This window comes from Mytilus galloprovincialis, chromosome 10 (genome assembly GCF_965363235.1).
Source record: "Mytilus galloprovincialis chromosome 10, xbMytGall1.hap1.1, whole genome shotgun sequence".
Taxonomy (NCBI): Eukaryota; Metazoa; Mollusca; class Bivalvia; order Mytilida; family Mytilidae; genus Mytilus; species Mytilus galloprovincialis.
This window is the reverse complement of record NC_134847.1, coordinates 33857371-33880792: the sequence shown is the minus strand read 5'-3', so window position 1 is coordinate 33880792 and position 23422 is coordinate 33857371. Positions and strand designations below refer to the sequence as shown.

At 32.4% G+C, this 23422-nt stretch overlaps 1 protein-coding gene and 1 long non-coding RNA gene across 2 annotated transcripts; one reads left to right on the top strand and one right to left on the bottom strand.

Moving 5' to 3' along the window:
* The first annotated feature begins 801 nt into the window (after positions 1 to 801).
* On the top strand, positions 802 to 1978 carry LOC143047431 (uncharacterized). The gene is made up of 2 exons (XR_012969548.1): positions 802 to 890; positions 1906 to 1978. It is a non-coding gene; the product is annotated as an uncharacterized LOC143047431 (long non-coding RNA).
* Positions 1979 to 4930: 2952 nt separating this feature from the next.
* On the bottom strand, positions 4931 to 13055 carry LOC143047430 (uncharacterized). The gene is made up of 7 exons (XM_076220491.1): positions 12837 to 13055; positions 12288 to 12375; positions 11255 to 11331; positions 10205 to 10336; positions 8012 to 8102; positions 6743 to 6921; positions 4931 to 5232 (listed from the first exon to the last, which is right to left on the bottom strand). The coding sequence occupies exons 1-7, from the start codon at positions 12942 to 12944 to the stop codon at positions 5038 to 5040; spliced, it is 870 nt and encodes a 289-aa protein (XP_076076606.1). The 5' UTR covers positions 12945 to 13055; the 3' UTR covers positions 4931 to 5037.
* Between the last annotated feature and the right edge of the window lie 10367 nt (positions 13056 to 23422).

Below are 23422 nucleotides of genomic sequence, written 5' to 3'. Positions count from 1 at the left end.
AAAGTGGTCTATTCCAATGAGTTTGTAGGAAAAGGCAATGTCTTTGGTTACATGTAGCTTGCTTGCTAGCGAAATCGTGAAGTCATTATTAGGTAAGGTAAACTACCCTCCTTTAAGAGTAGACTAGTCTGACAGATAACCAATCTATCTGTCTGTAGGACTAGACTACTACGAAAGAAGGGTAGTTTACCTTACATAAAAATGACTTCACGGTTCAGCTAGCAAGCAAGCTAACCAAATATATTAAATTTACATACACACTCATCGGAATCGGCTGTAAAGGAACGCTGAACAAAATTTGAATTTATAGTGTACGACAATACAATAACCGAAGTCAAAATTAATGCAAATAGCGATGAAAAAATTAATTGAATCATATGATTATTAACTGACTATTGTGCTATTTAGTGGCGGTCAGTTTTTATTGATGGAAGAAGCATGAGGGCCTTGAGAGAAACACCGATCTTCGGTGGAAAACTGACAATTCTATTAAAAAAGTAAGATTGGAGTCGAACAGACCGGTCACGTGCGGGATTTAAACTCACTATCTCATTGTTGACTAGTCTCGATCATCCAGCCGCTTTATTTTTCAAAGTAGAGCGTCTGGATGACAAGTGATATAAAAATGGTAATTTATGACATTCGGAATAGTATCGTCTTTTTTAGCTTGTTGTCAAAGATAATGTCCAAGACGAATAACCAAGAAGTTGGTTATTGACTTCGGAAGAAATGACATTACGATAATATTATTGAAAAGCCCGAGTGTACCGATTGTTGTTTAAAGCTATTTATGATATATTTTTGTGACGACATACAATTCATGGAAAACACCATACAGCATGGCTTACATGGACATGGAGGCGAAGTAAAAACCAGCACATCCAACCTTGGTAAGATGTTATAACAACACACACTGTAACATAAATTGCAAGTAGTAGTTATATTCTTTCATGCATGTCCGTGCAACGAAAACGAGTTTATAATTATACAATAAATGTCAATTGTAACGTTATGTTGACTGGGACCACTCGATCAGTCGTATACGTTATAAATACATTTTGGGTTGATGTGTACTAGTATCGTTAACTTTATAAATACTTGATGGAAAACTGCTTAGACGCCGAAATTTCACCTTCATCCAAGATATGTTTGTTGTATCTATCTAAATCTTGATATGTGTAAATAAAAAAAGGGGGGTAGGAGAGATACACAATGATGTACACTTTCAAAGAAAAACAAACAAAGTGTATCTAGATGATGCTAGAAGATTTTATACTAAATGGTCAAAGACGTCAAAATGAGTTGTACATTCAATTTTCTGCAAAACAAAAGACAGTTAAACAATATATTCAGCATCAATGAAAAGAGGTGTAAATGAGGCAGCAACCAGTGAATCCAATGCCATAAAATACCAAAAGTAGTCTAGATATCGTCATGATTAACAGTTTATCATGTAGACTAAAACAAAAAGTGAAGATAAAATTGCCAAAAGCTCAATACATGTATTACACAAATAAGGAGAATCGATGTGGTGTGAATACCAATGTGAACTATCCACTCAAGTTCAAATCAATTGGATGTGAGTAATTATAGGCAACTGTATCGCCTTCAAAAATTAGAAAAATCCATGCATGATTTGGAAAGAGAAAATAAACAGGGAATGTGTCAAAGAGACACTGGGAAACCCGAGAAAAAAGCAGTAAACAGTTCGATGCCACCAATGGGTCGGGTCTTCAACGCAGCAATACAATCTTGCACCCTGATGCGGGATTCAGCTCGCCCCAGGACAATCATTTATACAATATATTTCTATGATGGTTTTTTTAAACAATTTTTTCCCCATATATATATGCTATGCTGGTGACTAAAAATTAATATGATTTTACTATTTACTTTCTTTTGTAGACAAACCAATGATGATTTATGGACACAGATTTTATGTGTAAAATGTGAAGAATTAAAAAACATGTAATATTCAGGATTTTCATTGTATGATGCTTCAATTTTATAAGAACAAAGTTCAAACCGAAAGATTTTTTTTAATTACTGAAGCATCAATCAGTATAAATAGATCACATTACCAAACATGTTAGGTATACATTATTTTGACAGCCGCCACATATCGAAAAAAATACACAGACGTATATTGATTAAATGAAACAAACATCAAGAAACACATTGTTGTCAGACATGGTAGGGAAATTAGATTTGTATTAACAAATTAAAAATCATATGAACAATTAAAGAGTTAGTTTTTACGGTTGAATTGTATCTCATTTTCATGTGGGGTCTTTTTATAGTTGAATATATGATACGGAGTTTTCTTGATATTGAAGGTCATGCAGTGATCACATTTGCGTATATCCATGTCATTTGAACTCTGCTGGGTTGTTACCTCGTTAGAAATCATACCAATTTCCTTATTTTTATTTAAAAGGTTTACGTGAGAAGTTTTTGTTCTTGTGAATCTATCCTTTATTGCATGCTAATACATGATGGATATTATAAGAGTTGGAGAATTAGAATACACTTTTGAGTTAATTTTTTTTAAAGTTACTATGCAGTATGAGATAAATCCCATTCCATCTTTTCCATGTACATGATTCAAACATGCATTCAAAGAGTATTGGGTTTCATGACTGACTGTTTAAGTTCTATATTTCTCCATGGACACGGGCTACGCTTGCAAAGTGGTTTTGTGTGAAGGTTGGTTCCTACATATTTTCTTCCTTAAAGGATTAGGCGATTATTGGTGAAACAGCTAAGAAACATTCAGACTATTCTGTCGTTTGCAGTTTAAAGATCAGTTACTTTTGTAAATAAAAATTGAGTTGGCTTATTGTGTGATTTTGCTGATCTGCCAGTTATACCTGTTAAGGAAGTTTTTCTACATACGCAATCTTATAGTATTTTTATGAGATGTTTTTCTTTACATAGATGTAACTTGATGTGTGCTTTTTGGTAAGGTGAGTGCATCAGATTTATAAAAAAAGGACATAAGGGACGACATCAAAAGTACAATGAAGGATACAAAACTTAATTCACCTAGTTTTGTCCAGTGGCGGATCCAGAGGGGGGGTTCCGGGGGTCCGCACCCCCCCTTTATTTTGGCCGATCAATGCATTTGAATCGGGACATATGTTTGCACCCCCCCTGCACCCCCCCCCTTTGCCCTGGGCTAGCACCCCCCTTTCGAAAATTCCTGCATCCGCCACTGTTGTCACTGACCCCCCTAACCCCCTCTTAACTTAATTTGGGAAAAATTGATTGACCCATATGGATATATGTAAAAATCAATGCCGGATAGCCAAATCTTGCAGCAGTTCAACCCCCACCCCCAAACTATTTGAATTAAGTTTTTTTTATCTTACATTGATCTTTTGATGTCGTCCCTAAGTTATTACAGGAATTTACAGAAATGAGAATAATGAGACAAAACAAGCAAAAATGGATAAAAAATAAAGAATAGAGACTAACAGTGACACAATATACTGATGGTTCGTTGCTTAACGTCCAGTGACAAATATTTCATGTATGTTTAGGACGATGTAATAAAATACAAAGAGAGAATAATGGTATTTTATAGTATGAAGATAAGGGAATAAAGTGGACAGGTGTGCAATAAAATAAAATAGTTTAATCTTTGGTTACTTTTTTATCGGCTTGTGGTAAATAATGGTAATGTTCATGATGAAAAAGAAATTAACAATAATTATATAAAGGAGGTAATACACGGGTTGAAGAAATTATGACTCACTGAAAAGTAAGGGTATATTGTATTGAAGAAGAAATATAGTTTAAGTATAACGGTCAACCTACGGATCCCTTTTGAAGTGTACAGAGAGCGTGGTATCCTCTATACACGCACAGTGGCGGATCCAGAACTTGTTATTAGAGAGGGGAACTACACAAACTCTTGCTACAGTGTTTCCCTACATAATCAACCACATTTTTCCTACGAAAAAAATTGGGTGGATCCGCCTATCAGGCGCGGATCCAGAGGGGGGGTTCCGGGGGTTGGAACCCCCCTTTTTTTAAACGATCAATGCATTTGAATGGGGACATATAGTTGGAAACCCCCCCCCCCTTTTGTCCTGGGTTAGGAACCCCCCTTTTTAAAATGGCTGGATCCGCCCCTGCCTATGACGAGTGCTATAATATTCAGTTACACAGGGCCGTAACTAGGCCTCAGAATAAATCGAGGAGGGCGTTTGGGTGCCGCCGTCTGCGGTACCCAGGTAATGGGGAAACCAGCCTGAGGGGTGACACAACCAGCCAAAAACTAAAAAAGTAGTTAATGATCAAGTCGAAGATAAAAACCATGACAAAAAAAGAGTAAAACTTATATAAAGTACTTTTAATCAACGAAAAAAAATATCTGAATATATTTAAGCACGGCCAATTAAAGCTTAATTTTGACTCTTAGATCTTTATTACATGTTAATAAATCACTCAGTTTCAGACACAGGCACTTGTCGAAGAAAAAAAATTCCTATGATACATTTTTGTACCTAAATATATCGCATTTAAGGCCTGTGGTTTCAGACAAGAAGTCCGGGAACAGGAATACGTGTGAAATGTTTTTTTAAGCAGTTTTATTTATTTGACGTTTTACCACCAGCAAGTTAGTTGGGCAACATAGAGAAGAATGTCATATACATGTACATATACTACACTGTTTTATGCTGTTGGTTTTTTTTAAATTATGTTGGGGATAACGGAAGTGCTATTTATAGATATGTTCTATATTTAATTATTTGTTACGCCCCCTATAAATATTTGACCAGTCCGGTTAATCACCCCAGACGCTATATTTAAATATGCGTCTGGGTAATCGAGACTAATTGTTGACAGGCTAGCGATAAAGTAATTCGACTTCTTAGACCACTCAGCAACCGAGGTCTCTAGACTCAATGAAGTACAATGATGATGCGGTAATAAAAAATACTTTATTTATGGATTTAAACATATCATTTTCAATATGAGCTTTGGTATTATCTCCCGGCTACGATATCCGCCGAAGGCGTAAGTCTCTGTTTATTTCTTGGCAACTTTTCTGTATAAATATATATCTGTAAAAAACGGAAATTCTATGATGTCTTTCCCTTTAGTTTCCGGATGTGTTGTTAAAATTTTACGGATTTCATCTAATTCCGTTTCTTTATCCTTTTCCTCAAGTTTTTGTAATCCACTATGCGTTGAACAGTGTCGAAGCATAAACTCCACATCGCCCTAAATTGACAAATACAAAAAGTAAATGGATGCAAAATCACAAAGTGAGTAAGAAAAACTTAGTCAGCTTTATTACTGAAATGTTTTTACCTGATTATATGTACAAATGAGTTGTGATTCCATTGACTCGAGATTTAATTTCCAGTCGCAAATATTACAAGTTCATCAACACGATATCAGAATCATGGACCGTTCTTTGTTCTAGATCGACATGCTGGGGTGGATTTGTTCCCTTATCGATTTATTGAATGATTTAAAGGATTTTAACGCCACTTTCAGCACTGTTGACTTTTTTGTGGGGGTTCATTTTTTATTGGTTGACCAAACCGAGGTGCTCAGAGAGATTAACCGACCTGCGGCAGAAAAAAATACAATCCTAGTCAGTTTAATTTGGAGCCGGATGTACCTGCCAAGTGCAGGATTCGAACTCAGAACCTAAATGTTGACTTGATATCGTTACAGTAGTAAGACTACTTAGACCACTCACTGGCGGATCTAGAAATTTTCATAAGTGGGGGCCCACTGACTGCCTAAGGGAGGCTCCGCTCCAGTCACGCTTCAGTGATTCCCTATATATATATATATATATATATATAAGCAACCAATTTTTTTCACAAAAAGAGGGGGCCCGGGCCCCCTGCCCCCTCTAAATCCGCCTCTGCCACTAGCCACCGAGACCGCTCCCCTCCTCAATCAGACACATTATTCGGACTCCAAGCAAACCGAATTTTACTCCAACTCCAAAAATATACCATACTAAGGGTAATACCTGTATAGAATTTGTGATTGGCCAGACGCCACATTTGAGGTCGGAAGCTATTTTTTTTTTCAATTATGGCAAAAATAAATGTCGAAACTGATTAAAATCTTTACTAGCTTCCATTCATCTTTCAATAAATAATTAACACTTAAAATCACCATTTATCCTCTTTTTTTAATTGAACCGGCAGTGATAAACTCAAAACCTTGTTGTTATTTTGCATACGATGCACAATCACACAATACTGTGTAACAACTGCAAAAACAACTTGTGTACGGTGAACTATATTTGCTTAAATCTACATCATCTGGACCCATGGACTGTTGTCTCATTGGCAATTAGACCACATCTCAGTATCTTATATACAAAGGAATCATGTTTACAAGGTTGATCTATCATATGGACACTTGGTCAGATATCTGGAAAAAAACCCAAGAAATCCTCATTCGAAGAGAAAACAAAATGAGCTCTTCAAATTTGATTTGTTTACTTCTTACATGGGTCTTTTCTCAAAATAAAACAACGGTTGTATCATATCAAACAAGATTTTTTTACTGTTCAAATACATGTACGCATTGTTTAACTTTGGTTTTCAATAGCCTTTAGTCTATACTTCTTTTTGCTGATTTTGTATCCAGCTTAATCGTATAGAGAAAGCATAGACCAATTTCTTTGCCCTTTTAGTATATTTTGTCTTTACAAATTCTATATCAAGTCTTTATATTAATGTTGAAATTATATTTGTGATACCTTGAAAACCTGTCCTTGTGTTATTTTCTGTTCTACAAACATGAATCCTGGATGAGCATCAATAGCTGTTTTCCATTCCTTCCCATGGTACCGACAAGGATCAGTTCTATTTTTGTCAATCCTATTGAGAAGTTGATTGATCCAATCCACATTTCGGTCATTGAAATTCCACAGTAAAACTGAAATTGATTAATAACAGTGATTAAAATTATAAAATGCAACATTTGCATGTAAATTGATATATGAAGATGGGGTATGATTGCCAATGAAACAACCCTCCATTCAACTTGTTTTGAAAGAAAAGGGGATATTTTTAAAATTTGTTCTGCATTACATTTAATTGAACGTAAATAATTTGTACTTGAAGTTAAACAGTTGAAATGTGAAGTTATGGTTGCCAATGAGGAACTTTCCGCCTGAATACATGCACTCAAAATATTCCAAACAGAATAAATTGAAGATAAGGGCATACAGTTTTGATTTTTCAGTTTTATATTTTTTTTGTTGATTAAAATATTCAATTTTCTATATTTATAATACGTATCTATCACTTCTGTGCATGTCTCACCTAGTTTCGAGTGATTTAAACGACTTAGAGAAAATACTAAATTTTACTATCCATACTAAAGTAAAAATATTTTTAAAAAATCTGTATCATATACCCAAGCGCCTGTGATATATTCCAAAAGTCGCAATTTCAAAATCATTAAAAAACAAACAAAGACATTCTCTACAATGAATAAGTGATAAGAACAGACGAATCATATGTAGGTGGTCTTAAACATTAAACAGGAATCACGAAACCTTCTGGTAAGTCCACATCAAAAACAAGATGCAACTCCTCCAAAATAGCTTATAACCAAAAGACTACACTGTAACAACACCGAGAAATACATTACATGGATAGCACCGCGTGGAATAAGTGACTGATTGGAAACTATCGATCAAAGAAACAAATACATCAGAAAACAACACTCGTTACAGGTACCTTTTATGAAGTATCATCTTTTATTAAAATCAAATTAACATTACTGATTTGCCAGTCAGTATTTCAAATCGTCTGCCATTTGATTTTTTTAATTGAATTGTGGAGTGTATCACGCCTGTAACCATTACTGTAGAGAATTTTAAGAAATTGAACTCGAAGTCAGTACAAATATATCAATCTAATAAGAGATTTAAAAAAACAAATTCAGGTAAAGTGTCGATAACGACCGACCGAAATGAAATTTCTTTAAAAGTTAAGACCCTCATACGGATTACCCATACCAACATTTCCATTTTCAGCAAGGACACGATGCATTTCATCCAAGGATGTCTTTGTCGAAAACCAGTGAAAAGACTGTGCAGCAACAATACTCTATAGAAACAATAATTAAAGCATATTTAATTCAATTCAAAATTTATATATTTGATTCAGTATAAGCTGTGAGCAAGATATTTCGTATATGCCACATAGGCTGTGAGCAAAATATTTCGAAAAAGCCACATGCGGAAGAGGATCTGTTTATCCTTTTATGGCATTTTGGATTTTGGTAGTGTTTTAGTTGCTCAGTATTAATTTTTCTATGGTTTGTTTTGTGTATTTCTTTTAATAGGATTCGGATAAAAACATTTTTTTAAATTATTGAAATTTGATATTTTACGAGCTTCCTACTTTGATTTTGTCATCTTCGTTTATATGACGTAATTAATACTACTTTCATTCCACTAGAAACTTTTTGTCGAGGTTTTGTGTTTTAAGTTTTCCTCCAGATTCAAAATATGCACATCATGTTTTTATTTCGCAAATCAGTAAATATATAAATTAAATGCTGTGTTTTGAGAAATTTATACGAAATGAAATATGTACAATATATGCACATTGTAGGAAAATATCAAATTTATTTGTCGAGCTTTGAATTTAAAAACATGACGAAAAGCGAGGCTCGCCGAGTATAAATCAATTTCATATATCCGACAATGAGCATTAATCATTTTCTCCTGAAATTTACACCAAGCACTTAAAGCTTTTAATTTGGTTGGGTAAATCTGAATAGTTGTTTTTTTTACACAAAGAAATCGAATAGTTTAAATGCAGACCGCCAAGAGAACCCGAATAGTTTAAATGCAGACCGCCAAGAGGACCCGAATAGTTTAAATGCAGACCGCCAAGAGGACCCGAATAGTTTAAATGCAGACCGCCAAGAGGACCCCACTATACTGTAACACTGACAGAAATATCAACTTTTATCGCTTGCTCAACATGGAAGCGGGGTAACAAGAGAATATAGTTGTACATTATAGTAGACAGATTGCAAGATAAAGCAAAGGCCATAGTATTTACAGCATGAAACACTTCTACACTTCATGCAAAATATGATGGTTACTTTTTTTTTATTCGTATAAATTTCTTAAAGATCTCACAGAGTCATATTTTTTTATAGAAATGTCTATATGTTTATGAAATAGAGAAAATATTTTCATATTGGAGTAGACAACAAAACTAAAATGCATAAAAATACCCAAAATACTACCTCAGTTTTAAAGCTTAAGACTACGAAATAGGATTTCACATGTAAAGAGCGTTTACTATGTATTCCATTCATTGTTCTAGAATTTCATGCCTCTTTTTCAAATTTATTTGGAGGTAAAAGCGTTCATTTCTTATGCAGCAAAAATACTGCAATCTGATTGGTTAATTACCCCGGTGTAAATAACACCCTACCCTGGTTCACCCCGGGATAAATAAAAGTTTGCCAAAAATTTCAGAATTTTTTATTTTTTTTTGCCAAGATAAAAAAAAAAAAAAAAAAAAAAAAAAATTCAAAAAAAGAAATTATCAAAATAAAATGTTTAAATTTAAAAAAAAAAAAAAAAATTTTCAAAAATTTTAAAAAATATTTAAAAAAAATTTTTTCCAGAAAACTCAAGAAAATTTTTTTTTCTGACTTTTTCCAAAAATTAAGTAAAAAGTATTTTACAATGCGCAGCAACATGGACATTGAAAAAATGTTACACTGTAAATTTTTCATTACCATTTTTTCAATTTTACATCCTGGTTTCAAATTAGTAAAGGAAATGTTCATAAGAAATAAATTCGTTATCTTGGTGTAATCAGGGGTGTACGGAATTTTACACCGTTGTTGAAAATTCATACACCCATTCGGCTACGCCTCAGGGTGTATGAATTTTCAACAACGGTGTAAAATTCTGTACACCCCTGATTACACCAAGATAACTAATATTACCGAAACACGTTTTATATGAATCGCTTTATATGAAGCATTGGAAGCTCTACGCCTTTAAAAGCGCACGGATTTATAAGAAGACCATACATCGACCAGTTTCATTATCATTCAAAACTTTGTCATTTGGTCCATGCCTAGTTATCTCATTGGCATACCAAACCACTTAATTCTATATACCACCGAGACTGTACCAAGGCTTCTGTTACGAGTGAAGAATATTTTGGTTTGATACCTTTATCGACCCATCGTCTATAGGTAGTTTCTCTGTTGCACACTGCTTTGTCTCAACTTCAGGGCAGTTCTTTTTCAAAATTTTGAGAAAATCTGACATTGGTTCTGTCGCAATGTAGGTAACAGTTACTGTCTGAAAAAAAATCATATTTTTATCAGTAATTCAGAATCTTTAAGTTTTATCCATATTGTAAAAAAGAATTGCGGCTAACCCATATATTTCTTTTCAAAATATTAGTATATATAAAGGACATTGGAAAGTCTTATCAAAGTCCTTTTTATTTTTCATACTATTGAAAGGAAATAAAGTTGCTAATGTAAAATGCATGACAAATCTACAGAAAACCTTTCCTGCAAATTTTAACATCTGTTGTGACCGCATTGTCAAAAGATTCGAATAAAAAAAGTGTTGACAGATACATTGACAGAAATATAATCGTGCATGACTTTGAATTATGATGAGATGAATATTTGATCGTGTAATCGTCGATATAAAGAGACAAAAATCTGAAGGCAAAAAATTATAAGACCATTTTATACTACCACTAATATGTTTTTTTTAAAGCTGAGATGAGACCTTTCATGAACTTGAACAAACTAAAAAAATATTTACTTCAATCAATTATTCAGTCATTATACTTACTATACATGTATATTATTTTATATGCAATATATTTTATTTCATCATGTGCATGTAAAAACTTGTACAGGGTGCAATATATACGTTTTCCCGTTTGAATGGTTTTACACTAGTAATTTTGGAGCCCAATAATTATATAGCTTGTTGTTCGGTGTGAGCCAAGGCTCCGTGTTGAAGGCCGTACATTGGCCTATAATGGTTTACTTTTTTAAAATTGTTACTTGGATGAAGAGTTGTCTCATTGGCACTCACACCACATCTTCCTATATCTATAAATAGTGAAAATTCCCACTAAAATGGGCCTACATACATGTATCCAATTTGAATTTTTTACCCCTATATCCCACATATGCACTTTTAATCCCTTATATCCTACACCCCTTTTATCTTTAAGGATTACATCGATCTTACATCGCTTAACTTTGAAGTTATTTTCTGTGTAAATTTTCCAGTTCCAGCACCAAGCTCTAGGACTGTCATGCCTGAATCTGTAAAAAATGAGTGTGTAGGCAAATGTAATATCTTCGGTTTTCTTGCTTGCTAGCTGAACCGTGAAGTCATTATTAGGTAAGATATACTACCTCCTTTCGAAGTAGTCTAGTGACTAGTCCTATAGACAGATATATGGGTAAGTCTGTCGGACTAGCCTACAGTTTACCTAACCTAATAATAACTTCATGGTTCAGCTAGCAAGCAAGCAAACCGAAGATATTACCTTTGCCTACCCATTATATAAAATTGGCTGTAATATCAATACAGTTTTGACATAAGACTGCGGCATGTTTTTTGCATTGCTGAAGGTCGTACGGTTGTTTACTTTTACATTATTTTCTCTGTGGTGGAGAATTGTCTCATTGACAATCATACCACGTCTTCTAATATTTTTTTTTATATTTAAGAAGTTTTAGATAAGAAAACACCAGCCTATAAACTCCAGGGAACATTCAAAACAGAATGCTTATAATCAAATGGCAAAATCAAAAGCTCTAACACATTAAATTAAAGGCAACATATACAAAACAAAGAAATACCAAAGATTCGACTGTCCTTTAACTTAAACTACAGTTGAGTATTGCCAAACACACACAGTGATGGGTGGGACAGAAGTCAAATCAGAAGGTACAAAACAGAACACAACACATGACCAATAGAAATGGTTGGCTGTTTTACGCGTTGGTTATAGGCCTTGGACGGTAAAACGTCCATTGAGAAGGTAAAAAACAGGGTTTTGGTGCATACCACATGATTTGAAAATTAACAGTTATGTATTTAATTCAGCTTGCAAACAGCAAATAAGACTATGAAGTAAATAATGAAGATAATGATGATAGATTTATTTATTAAGAGTTGCGTATCTGATAATGAAAATTAAAAAGAATAATCTAGCGCTGTGTTTTTAAGATCCGTCAGTGTATTTAGTCATTTAACAAACAAACTAGCATACCATATTGAGTATCACTATACAACATCCGTTTTACTTCATTTGCTGCTTCGTCTGTATAGTTTGGTCTGTAAGAATCGTAATTCGAACCCTGGAATTTAACAAGAATACTTAAAGAAAGACAAATTGAAATTTTGATATATATTTTGCCTGTCCCAATTCAGGATCCTGCAATTAAGTGGTTGTAGTTGTTTATGTATTACATATTTGTTTTTCGTTCATTTTTTGTACATAAAATTAGGCCGTTAATTTTCTCGTTTGAGTTGTTTTACATTTGTAATTTCGGAGCCTTTTATAGCTGACTATGCGGTATGAGCTTTGCTCATTGTCTCATTGTTGAAGATCTTACGGTTACCCATAGTTGTTAATTTCTGTGGCATTTGGTCTCTTGTGGAGAGTTGTCCCATTGGCAATCATACCACATCTTCTTTTTTATAAGTTATTAAAGTTGTCGGGAATAGGTCTCCGTACCTCATCTATTTTTAACTAATGTTTATCAAAAGAAAAAAAAATCAAGATGATCTTTAATAATAACTTATGTTAACTACTCACGTCAGTAAACCCTTTTTGGACACTGTTAGCCAAAGAACCGGCAAATTTGTTCGGTGAAGTAGACATTAGGATTTTGACGGCACCAAACAACAAGCTAGTTTTATACATGTATAATCCTTGCTAACATACAGCTGAAATGTTTTAAATAAATATCTGTGTATGATACACACATCATAGATAACAAGTAAATTTATTCTGAAGATTAACGTTAACGTTCCGGTTTACCTGTTTATTTGTACCTGGCAATAAAAAATACCAGTATAATTATGTAACATAATAACATTCCATTTCTTTATAATTGAGTACGAGCGTTGTCGAGCACTTGAATCGGTTAATTAAGAACTCCTTTCATTGTCCGTGCAATATTTATAAAACTACATAACATGACATACATGTATGGACTCAACGTTGCTATTTTTTTTTCAAATATCCATTGCTTAGTTGCTATTGTCATTAAACATAATTATGTTATTTGAAACAGACAACGCTGATGTTCAAACAAAACATTATCATTTAATTCCTTTTGAAATATAAGATTATTTTACTGTTTTATTAATATTTCATTATTATTTGCTATTTTTCTGCCATTTTTTTTTATTCCATGGTCTATTGCACTGGAAGTTATCGTTCTATTGCACCTGTGTGCAGTCTAATGCACTGACCTGGGCCGCGTTTAATATCGTAGCTGCTACGTAGTGCTACGTAGATTTTGACTATTGAACATGTAGCTATAGACTAACTGCTACATAGATGCGTATTGATAGCAGCTACGTAGCGGCTACGTAGCTGCTACGGTATTGAACTCAACCATGTTATGACCTCTTATTCTGAAATCTGATTAGTTGAAAGGTATTCATGTTATCCAATCAAATTGAGTCTTTTTAACGTTCTTGGTATAGCCATTAAATTTTGAAGAATATTTAATATGTTGACTTTAATGATTTAATTTCATGTCTGTTTTATTGAAAAGTATTGGTTGTACATGTATCCTCTTACATATTATAATTAATACAGTTGTTACTTTCATGTGTTTTATCTCTTAGAATTTGTTAGAACTGACTCAGTATGTATTAGGTAATAAAACAGTTATTGAATGTGCAGCAGTTCAATAGATCAAAATATATTTCCCTCGGTATGAAGATCAGCTCATTGTTCTAATGCCCTCAGCCGTTGGCTTCGGGCAATATAATTCATACCTCGGGAAATATATTTTGATCTATTGCATAGTTTCATATTACATAACTGTATAATATGCCATAAAAATGGATTCTATGATAAATATTGCTTTTTCTTAAAATATCCTGTTACTGTGTGACTGTTTAATCATCATATATTTATTGTATATGTATTTTTTATATTGTACTTAATTATATAACTGCAGCCATCTGGAAATATTTCATATTTGTGTTTGTTTGGGGAGAATAATATTAAGTTGTTATAACTTGCTTCCAATCCTATTGTTTATTTAGACAACAAGACATGTTTAAAAACTAAACTATTTTCAAAAATAAAATTGACTTCATGATGCCTAAGATAGTAACATAGAGTCAATATTATTTTCAAAAAATATAGCATTGAGTCAATATTAATATTTTTCATCTTGTTTCTCATTGTTGAAGGCCATATGGTGACCTATATTTGTTAATTCCGGTGTCATTTGGTCTCCTGTGGAGAGTTGTCTCATTGGCAATCATACAACATCTTCTTTTTTATAATTTATACTATTTACATTATTGTGTAATATATAAATTGAGGACTTTTACTCTGTCAATACGTTATATATAAACCTGTTAGATTATATTGAATCTCGAATTTCGTCCTTGGTCAATTTATCTAAAATACCAAAATTTGAAACTAGACGTTTATTTACAAAAATTAGTTTTTGTTAGTGACCAAAATTTTCTCATTGAGAAGGGCAGATATCTAAAAAATACCTCGAGACAATAGAACATGTCCAACTTGTAAAACCTTAGAAGATGAAAATCACTTTCTCCTCCACTGTCAAATTAATAATGTTTTACGTATAAAACTTTTTAATGACATGGCAATAGATAATCCTATGTTTCCAAATCTATCTAATACTCAAAAACTAGTAGTCCTACTAAATCCTTCTAATATAAACCAAGTGAAAAAACAGGTTCCTTTATAAAACAGTCTTTAGAGCTAAGGACAGGGGACTCTTAGTTAGTCTTACTTGTATATATATAGATATGTGTGTGTTCAACTCAGTTATTTTATTGTTGTTGTTACTTTTGTTTATGTCACAAGTATAATGTTACATATATGACAAATAAGGATATATAATATAATCTTAACAGGTCCATATATATTCAACGTATTGACGGCGTCATCAGTCCATAATCAATAACTATACATATTGAGATTTTAACTTTGAAACTGCCAAACATATTAATGATAATACTTAATACAAAAATACTAACCACCCTACGTGCAGTGTCATGCATAGTTTCAAATATAAACTTTTCACAAGGTAAATACATTATATATATTTATCATATGTTTAGTAGTAAATACAGTAGTTTTGCATATGTGATAAATAGCCTGCTGTTTAATCCATATCGCGCAACTTTGATGCGCACCCTTTATCGCATACCCTTTATCACACCCCTACTTTTTTTTTTTTTTTTTTTTTTTTTTTTACATAGATCTAAACATGATAAAGTCAGTTTTGGTTTTTTTTTGCTTAAGAAAAATTTTCCTCAAAATAGGTAAATTTTTTGAATGACGTCATTGTTTGGTATGTGACGTCACGAACGTCGAGTTTTCATATTGTATGTGACGTCACGAACGACAAGTTTTCATATTTTTTGGCACACTAAATGCAACTATGAAAAATACAAAACACACAAATTAATACAATAATAAACAAAATATTTTTAAAACAACAGCACGCAAATTGTAAGGTAACCCAGGTGCTTCGGATAAGTAATCGAGAAGTTCTTTTAAGGCCTTTGAAACAAGACAAAAGTAGAACTGAAGGAAACCCAGTGCTATGGATCAGAAAACAGTTCATATAATATATTCTTCTGTTGAAATATATGATAAAGTGTATAATACAGTGCAAAATCCGTATCACATGCCGTATCACCCTCGACCAATATCATCCCTCGGGCCTAAAGGCCCTTGGGCTGATATTGATGTCTCGGGATGATACAACATATGATACGGATTTTGCCATGTATTATTCTCTCTCTCTATATATATATATGGACCTGTTCAGATTATATTGAACGAAAACAAAGTCCGAAATTCAATTTCATCACACATGTCAACAGATTGAAAGTACTTAATTTATATGCGTTGTGTAAAGGTGTAATTTTGTACAGATTTTTTGTACAAGTTAGAAGTGTTTTATGAACCACTTAACACAAATGGAAGATGTAAGCACACAGTCTTTTTCCCCGCATATTTCTGTCATATGATACAGTCTAACACTGAGCATTGATGCAAAAAAAAAAAAAAAACATTATGAGAATACAAAAAGGCATTGTATGGATATGATTTTGGTATAAAAAGAAAAAAAAAAAAGATTAGAATTTAAACCATTCAGGTATCCTCATTTCCTGTTTTAGAGCAATGAAAATAGCACTTAATGTTAAGGTGAAGTAAATGATTTTGAAATTTAAGACATTAAACTGATACATTTTATAAGATTTATCACCTGTTGCCAGAAGGTAGGTGTGAAAACCTTTTAAACTGTACACAAATCCTGTACAAATTATAATTTGTACAAACTTATATCTTGTATCACATATGTTCATAGTGTAATATGGAAATATAATTAAAAGTTCGTTCTGGGTATTTGCAAGATTTTGAATATTGATCTTCAATATATATGTAAATAGAAACATATCGTTATGCAAGATTTTTTTTATATTAACCGTAAATACATGTATAAGTGTCCCTTTCTAAATATTCTTTGAATCACGTGGTCGAAATAACCAATGCACACAAAAAAAACAAAACAAAAAAAACAAACCGAATTCTTCATTTTAATTATTATTATTATTATTATTATTATTATTATTATTATTATTATTATTATTATAACAAGGCATTTTATAGCGCATTATATAAAAGTACAATTATTCTAAGCGCTTTACATGCTGAAACAAAAGTGCACAAGTTCGTACATACACGAAATTACAAAGAAAAAAAATAGACCAAAATGAATAAGTAAAAATTTGAAAACTTGTTATCTTAACTAAATATTTTTAAAATTGCTGAATTTTGTATTTAAGAATAAGTTACTAAAATACTCCAGTTTGTAAAAAATAAAAATAAAAATGTTTTATCAAAATATACAGAAACATATGAAATCAGACTTAAATGTACAAAATATTAAAAAGAAAGTAATACATATATGCCAAATGTTAAATGAGACATTAAACATGATTGGTTTATAAAGCAATGTATTCCTACTTTACCTTACACTAGCTTGTTTACCTCAAGAAAAACGTTTTTTTCCTTTATAGAAATAGAAGACAATCATCGGGACCTAAATTTATAAAATAAGTGTAGAAAACACTGTAGTGGGCAAAACTATCTACACTGATCTGTGTCCACAATAATTGTTGGTTTATAAATCAATATATTTTAACTAAACACATGTTAAACTAAAAAAGTTTTTATCATTTGAAAAAATAGAAGGCAATCCTAATAAAATTTTAATATAACATAATGATAACTGAAGCATCACTGTAGCATATGTGCATTCTGTGAGGCGTATGACGAATGGATTGAAATCATAACTTATGATTTATTTCTATTATCAACAACTGTTTTCTGTGGGTTTCGTGGCTCTTATAGCTTGTACCAGTTTTGTTTTCCGAGTATTGAGCAGAGCATACAAATCCATATTCATTTAATTGATATGTTCAACATAAGGAAAAATGCTTTTAATGCAAAGATTTGTACTGGAGTTACTGTATATGTGTTCATTACAATAATCTATTTCAACAAATTCGCATTGAATACCGCGCCGAAAAGGAGCAATGATGTACAAGATAAGGATACCAGTGATTATAATGGGACAGACGCAGAGTTCGTAAGAATGTACCATAGTAAACATCAATTATATAAGAAAAATCTGATACCCAATCACATGACACAACAAAGATTGCTGATCAATGAGATTACAAATGACGGAGACGTGGTTCTTGCATCCTTCTTTGTGTCTCAGAAGGACCCACAAAGGAATGTTTTCATTCGTCCAAATTTTAATTACATTAAAAACTTTTATACAACTGTTTTCTATCATAAGCTGAAAACTGTTATTATGCATGACGCATTACCAGAAAGCTTTATCCGAAAGTATGAAACACCTTTGATTAAATTTATGAAAACTGATGTCCCTGTTGACTTTACAGTTAACGATTTTAGGTTTATCCATTATCGGAAATTTTTGCAGTCAAAAAGATACAAATATGTTTTTTTGGCAGACATTTCCGATGTTTATTTCTGGAGAAACCCATTTGAATATATGCGTAATAACAGTAAATCAAGTAAATTGTTTTTATCGAAAGATGAAGGAACTTTCGGATCAAATAGATGGATGGTAAATAAAATGATGCAATGTTACAAAGAAGATGTTTCACAACAGAATACATTACGCCGAAGTGATGGTGCGTGGGGAGGAGAAACAAAAGCCATTATATGTCTTCTTGGTTGCATTAGCCGACAGTTAAACATCACTTTAAAGCAAAAAGGAAATTGTAACATGGCTGCATTTAACTGGTGTGTCAACCGTGGTTCGTGTTTAATCAACAATCCAATATACACAGGGGACACGTTATTTAACCCTTTTCGTCATAATTGCGATTCAGCAAAATATGCCATCATACATGATAAGTGCAAGAACTCTCATAACAAATGTATGGTTATCGAACATGATAAGTTATTCCGTAGAAGCTGTAAGCGATAATTATGATAATAACAAACGAAAAATTGAACTATTCCATAGAAGCTGGTCATGCTGCTTACATACTTTATTTTTCATATATGACAGTTGTTTTATCTTCGTTTGTAGTGTTTGACATGAATATCAATTATATGGTAATTTTTATAAATTTTCTGTTTACAAAACATTAAATTTTTCGAAAAACTAAGGATTTTCTTATCCCAGGCATAGATTACCTTAGCCGTATTTGGCACAACATTTTGACTGTCCCTTTGGTATCTTTCGTCCCTCTTTTGGAATTTTGTATCCTCAGTGCTCTTCAACTTTGTACTTGTTTGGCTTTATATATAAATATTTTGATATGAGCGTCACTGATGAGTCTTATGTAAACGAAACGCGCGTCTGGCGTACTAAATTATAATCCTGGTACCTTTGATAACTGCTGAGCTTTTAATTTTGCCATTCGATAATGGATTTCTCGATGAGAATTTTCTTGGAGTTTGGTATTTTTGTTATTTTATTATAATTTACTTATCGATGTAACGTGTCTTCTGATTGGCTGACGTCGTTTTGTTTATCAGCTCACAGATATAATTTTTTCATGTGACCGTGACGTCATTAACGGTTTTTCATTATTTACTCCGGTTTAAAATGGAATTAAGAATTAAATTATTAGAAATAACTGTAATATTTTTTTGTTATAAACTACTTACATAAATAAACTCATCATAGATACCAGGACAAAATTTTGTACATACGCCAGACGCCGGTTTCGTCTACAAAAGACTCATCAGTGACGCTCGAATCCAAAAATGTTTTAAATAAAAAATACTATCTGTAACGACACTATTGCATTGGATGAAGTGTACCGTGAATTCCACGGTTGACGGTCAGGGTTATTGGAACAACGTTTTGTAATATCAGTCGACATTTTTGATATATTTCGTATATATTTTACAGGCTAATCTGTCATCACATAATAGCTTTCCAAGGTTTCTTTAAAATTTTGACATCATTATTTTTCGAGGTTATGCCTTTACATAAACACGTAGTACATTCAAAAATATATGTTGGATAAAAAACATGGCAGGAAATCACACATGAATAAAACTAAAAACACTGGTTGACTGTATTACAAAAAGAGGTAGCAACACAGCAAACAGATTGTATGAAAAACAATTATTTTATAACTGACAGAACATGTCTGAGAATTGACTTAATAGTTCATTTATTTTAGATATAAGCATTTTTTTCTTTTTATCACGATACAGGGTAAATATGATTTTCAATAACACCCATTTTTCTTTCCATGTAAAACTTAAATAGCCCATAAAATGTCATTTACCAAAATTTAAGCCGATTCTAGATTTCTTTTCTTTCAATTTAGACCCAAATAGTACCAATACAAATATAGAGTTTAAGTCTGAGTTAGCTTTTACCGTCAATTTGTAAAGAATAACCCAAAAAGGAATTTAATAACCAATCAATACTTCAATAGATATAGGAAGAAGTGGTATGGGTACCAATGAGACAACTCTCCATCCAAATAACAATTTATAAAGGTAATATTTTAAGCTTATTCTGTTCCTTAGATAATGCCTTTTCGACTTATAGTATCTATTTTTAAATTGTGGTGCCGACGAAAGTGTTAAAATTTTACGTTTTTTTTTCATATACATTATTGACGTTCTATTCAATGATAATAATTAATTATTTATTTAGATGCAGAAAAACCTAACATTTCACTATTTGTTACAGGGAACACAACATATGAAATGAAAATGGCGAAACAATTCAAAATGGTGTACATTGTACATGTATCTGATACGGTGTCAATTTTCACAGTAATAGTAAATGCTAATAGTTATCAATCACATGACTATGTCGGATATTCAGTTCCAAATGCTAAAACTGCCATCTATCAAGAAAATGAGTTTTGGTTGTTTTCTGAAAAAAATGTTTGTTGATAGTATACTATGTGATCGGATGTCTACGTTATTACCAGATGAACTTCAAATGAGCGACATGAATGAAGATAATTTGGTCCCATCCATAGCGTATGCTTATTTCCTTAGATGTCTATGTCATTATCATCTTAATAAATAGTTATCAAAGGTACCAAGATTATAATTAAGTACGCCAGACGCGCGTTTCGTCTTCATAAGACTCATCAGTGACGCTCATATCAAAATGTTAAAAAAGACAAACACATGACCTTGGAATATCTTTCAAAATACATGCAATAGAAATTATGTGCTAAATCTGTTTTTGATATGTTGTGTACATATTGTAAATATGTATTGCTGTATTTGTTACCAAATATACAAAATATGCCTTCATTCATGATAAGTGCAAGAACTCGCATAGCAAATGTATAATTATCGAACATGATAAGTTATTCCGTAGAAGCTGTTAACGATAATTATAATAAGAACAAACGAAAATTTGGATTATTCCATAGAATCTGGCTACCTTTGTCGCATATTAGGTGATTGCCAATATTCGAAATTTGATGATTTCACTCATATTACTTAATGTGATTTTGAAAAAAAAAACATAAGTTACATATCAATTCTGTTTTGAAAGAAAGCCTCAATTTGCGCATGCTTTAGCTCTTGATGCTTACATACTTTCTGTTTCATATATGACAGTTGTTTTACCTTCGTTACTTTGAGCTTTTGATTTTGCCGTTTGATTTTTCGATTTGAATTTTCCTTGGAGTTTGGTATTTTTGTTATTTTATTTACTATAATCTATGTTAAATGAAATAATTCTAAGCCTTTCAACCACGTCTTTTCTCTTCAAATGTTGTTGAAAAAAGGAAGTACGTCACTGTGAGTTTGGTGACGTATGCTGCAGCTAAATACCGAAAATATTTTAAGTTAATTAACACAAATACAACTATAAACTAGATCACTGCGGAAAAGAGATTTAAAATATAGTTTTAAATCCTATTATCCTGGATGATCAGAAAGACAAAACGATATAAGGGTTATTGGCAGTAATTGACCACATTTTAATAGATTATAAACTTCAAACAATTTATTTTTTCTGAAAATTATCATTTAATGTCCAATATAATATATGATGGTCGCCGACTGTTCTTAAATAGCAGACCATATCTACTGAATTGAATAGGACGAAAATCCATTAAACCTGGAAATCAGAGGCTTAGGATTTCAACTGACTAAATTGAAATTAACCCTGGAAATCAGAGGCTAATATTTGAATTGATTTGTGAATAATATATAACAATGCTATCCGAAAGCAGCGATGGACTGTCCAGATAAAACCTGTTTTGGACAGAATGGCCATCCGCCACAAGTTTGGGTGTGGTGGTGGGGGGGGGGGGGGTTAAGCTGCGCCTAACTGTGACAATTACTGCAGTATTGACCAATGAACGTATGACGATATCGATAATCTGATGACTTTACTGATATACTTCTAAGATATTCAAATAATATATAATATTTCTATACTTCTATAATATTCAAATAATATATAATATTCCTATACTTCTATAATATTCAAATAATATATAATATTCCTATACTTCTATCATATTCAATTAATATATAATATTCCATGAGAAAAACAAAATACCCAAGGAAACGTTTTTCCAGCATGTCCGTTTGTCAAAAAGATTTCAAGTGCACCCTGAATAATATTCCAGAACACCTCATTTCCGAGAGATGTAAGGTGAACGCCATCTTCTACTAAAAATTTATCATTATTTTTTTATGTCTGGATAATGTATATAACACCTACCATTTCTCAGAACAAAAGTAGCAATGGTGCTATTTAATCGGACCCTAATCCTCTCCATAGCAGCATTATTTTCAGAATAACGCCATGTTTTGCGCGGTAAAATTTGTGACCAAACCACCATGGATTTAATGTATTTTTCCCAAATCCAAAGCAGAAACTGCTTTAATTGATATTGCAAATAGCCTAACCTTATCTTTCCTATGTCATTACCCCAAATGTGAATTATTATAACATCTGGCTGCTCTTCAAATCCAATCATTGTGTTAATTTGACCTTTCATTTTAGACAAAATTAACCCGCTCCTTCCTTGCCACCACACCATTGCTCCCAATCGGCTCAAACCTAAATTCACCATTCCAGGTTTATTCCTTGCTGTGCAAAAAGCATGTTTGAATATGGAAGATCCAACGATCCAAATTCTTGTTGACAGACCTGCAAATCTTAAACAGCAGTTAGTACTTGCTGTCATGTGTTCACATATTAGCCTATACATAATAACATTTAACAAGTATAATTACAGAAAAATAACCTTGTGTGGAAATTCACGACAAAGTAACCCTTACCCTATTGCAACCTTAACTGGAATCCTCATATATTTTAAATAGGATGAATAAGATTTCCAACGACCAAGCATCTTTATATTATCATCTGCATACCCTTCAATCGAAAGAGTAGTGGCCATACATATTCTAAAGGAATGCGACTTGTAATTAGACCCTTTATATCCTAAAACAGCCAATGATTTTTTCAGGACGGCAGAAAACTGATATCTAGTCAACGGTTCAGTATTATAGTGACAAAACAATGGTCCTTGAACAGACGGACGAACCATGAAATAAGACCTCAATGCTATCACTGGATAAATTTTAACATTGTATTGGCTTGAAATGGTTAACAC

Bases quoted from the DNA above. Each gene is read 5' to 3' on its own strand.
- LOC143047430 (XM_076220491.1), bottom strand. From the start codon at position 12,944: ATGTATAAAACTAGCTTGTTGTTTGGTGCCGTCAAAATCCTAATGTCT. The intron at 8,103-10,204 runs GTATCAAACCAA...TTGTTTCTATAG, and splicing joins TAGACGATGGGTCGATAAAG to AGTATTGTTGCTGCACAGTC. The intron at 6,922-8,011 runs GTATGGGTAATC...AATCAATTTCAG, and splicing joins TGCTGAAAATGGAAATGTTG to TTTTACTGTGGAATTTCAAT.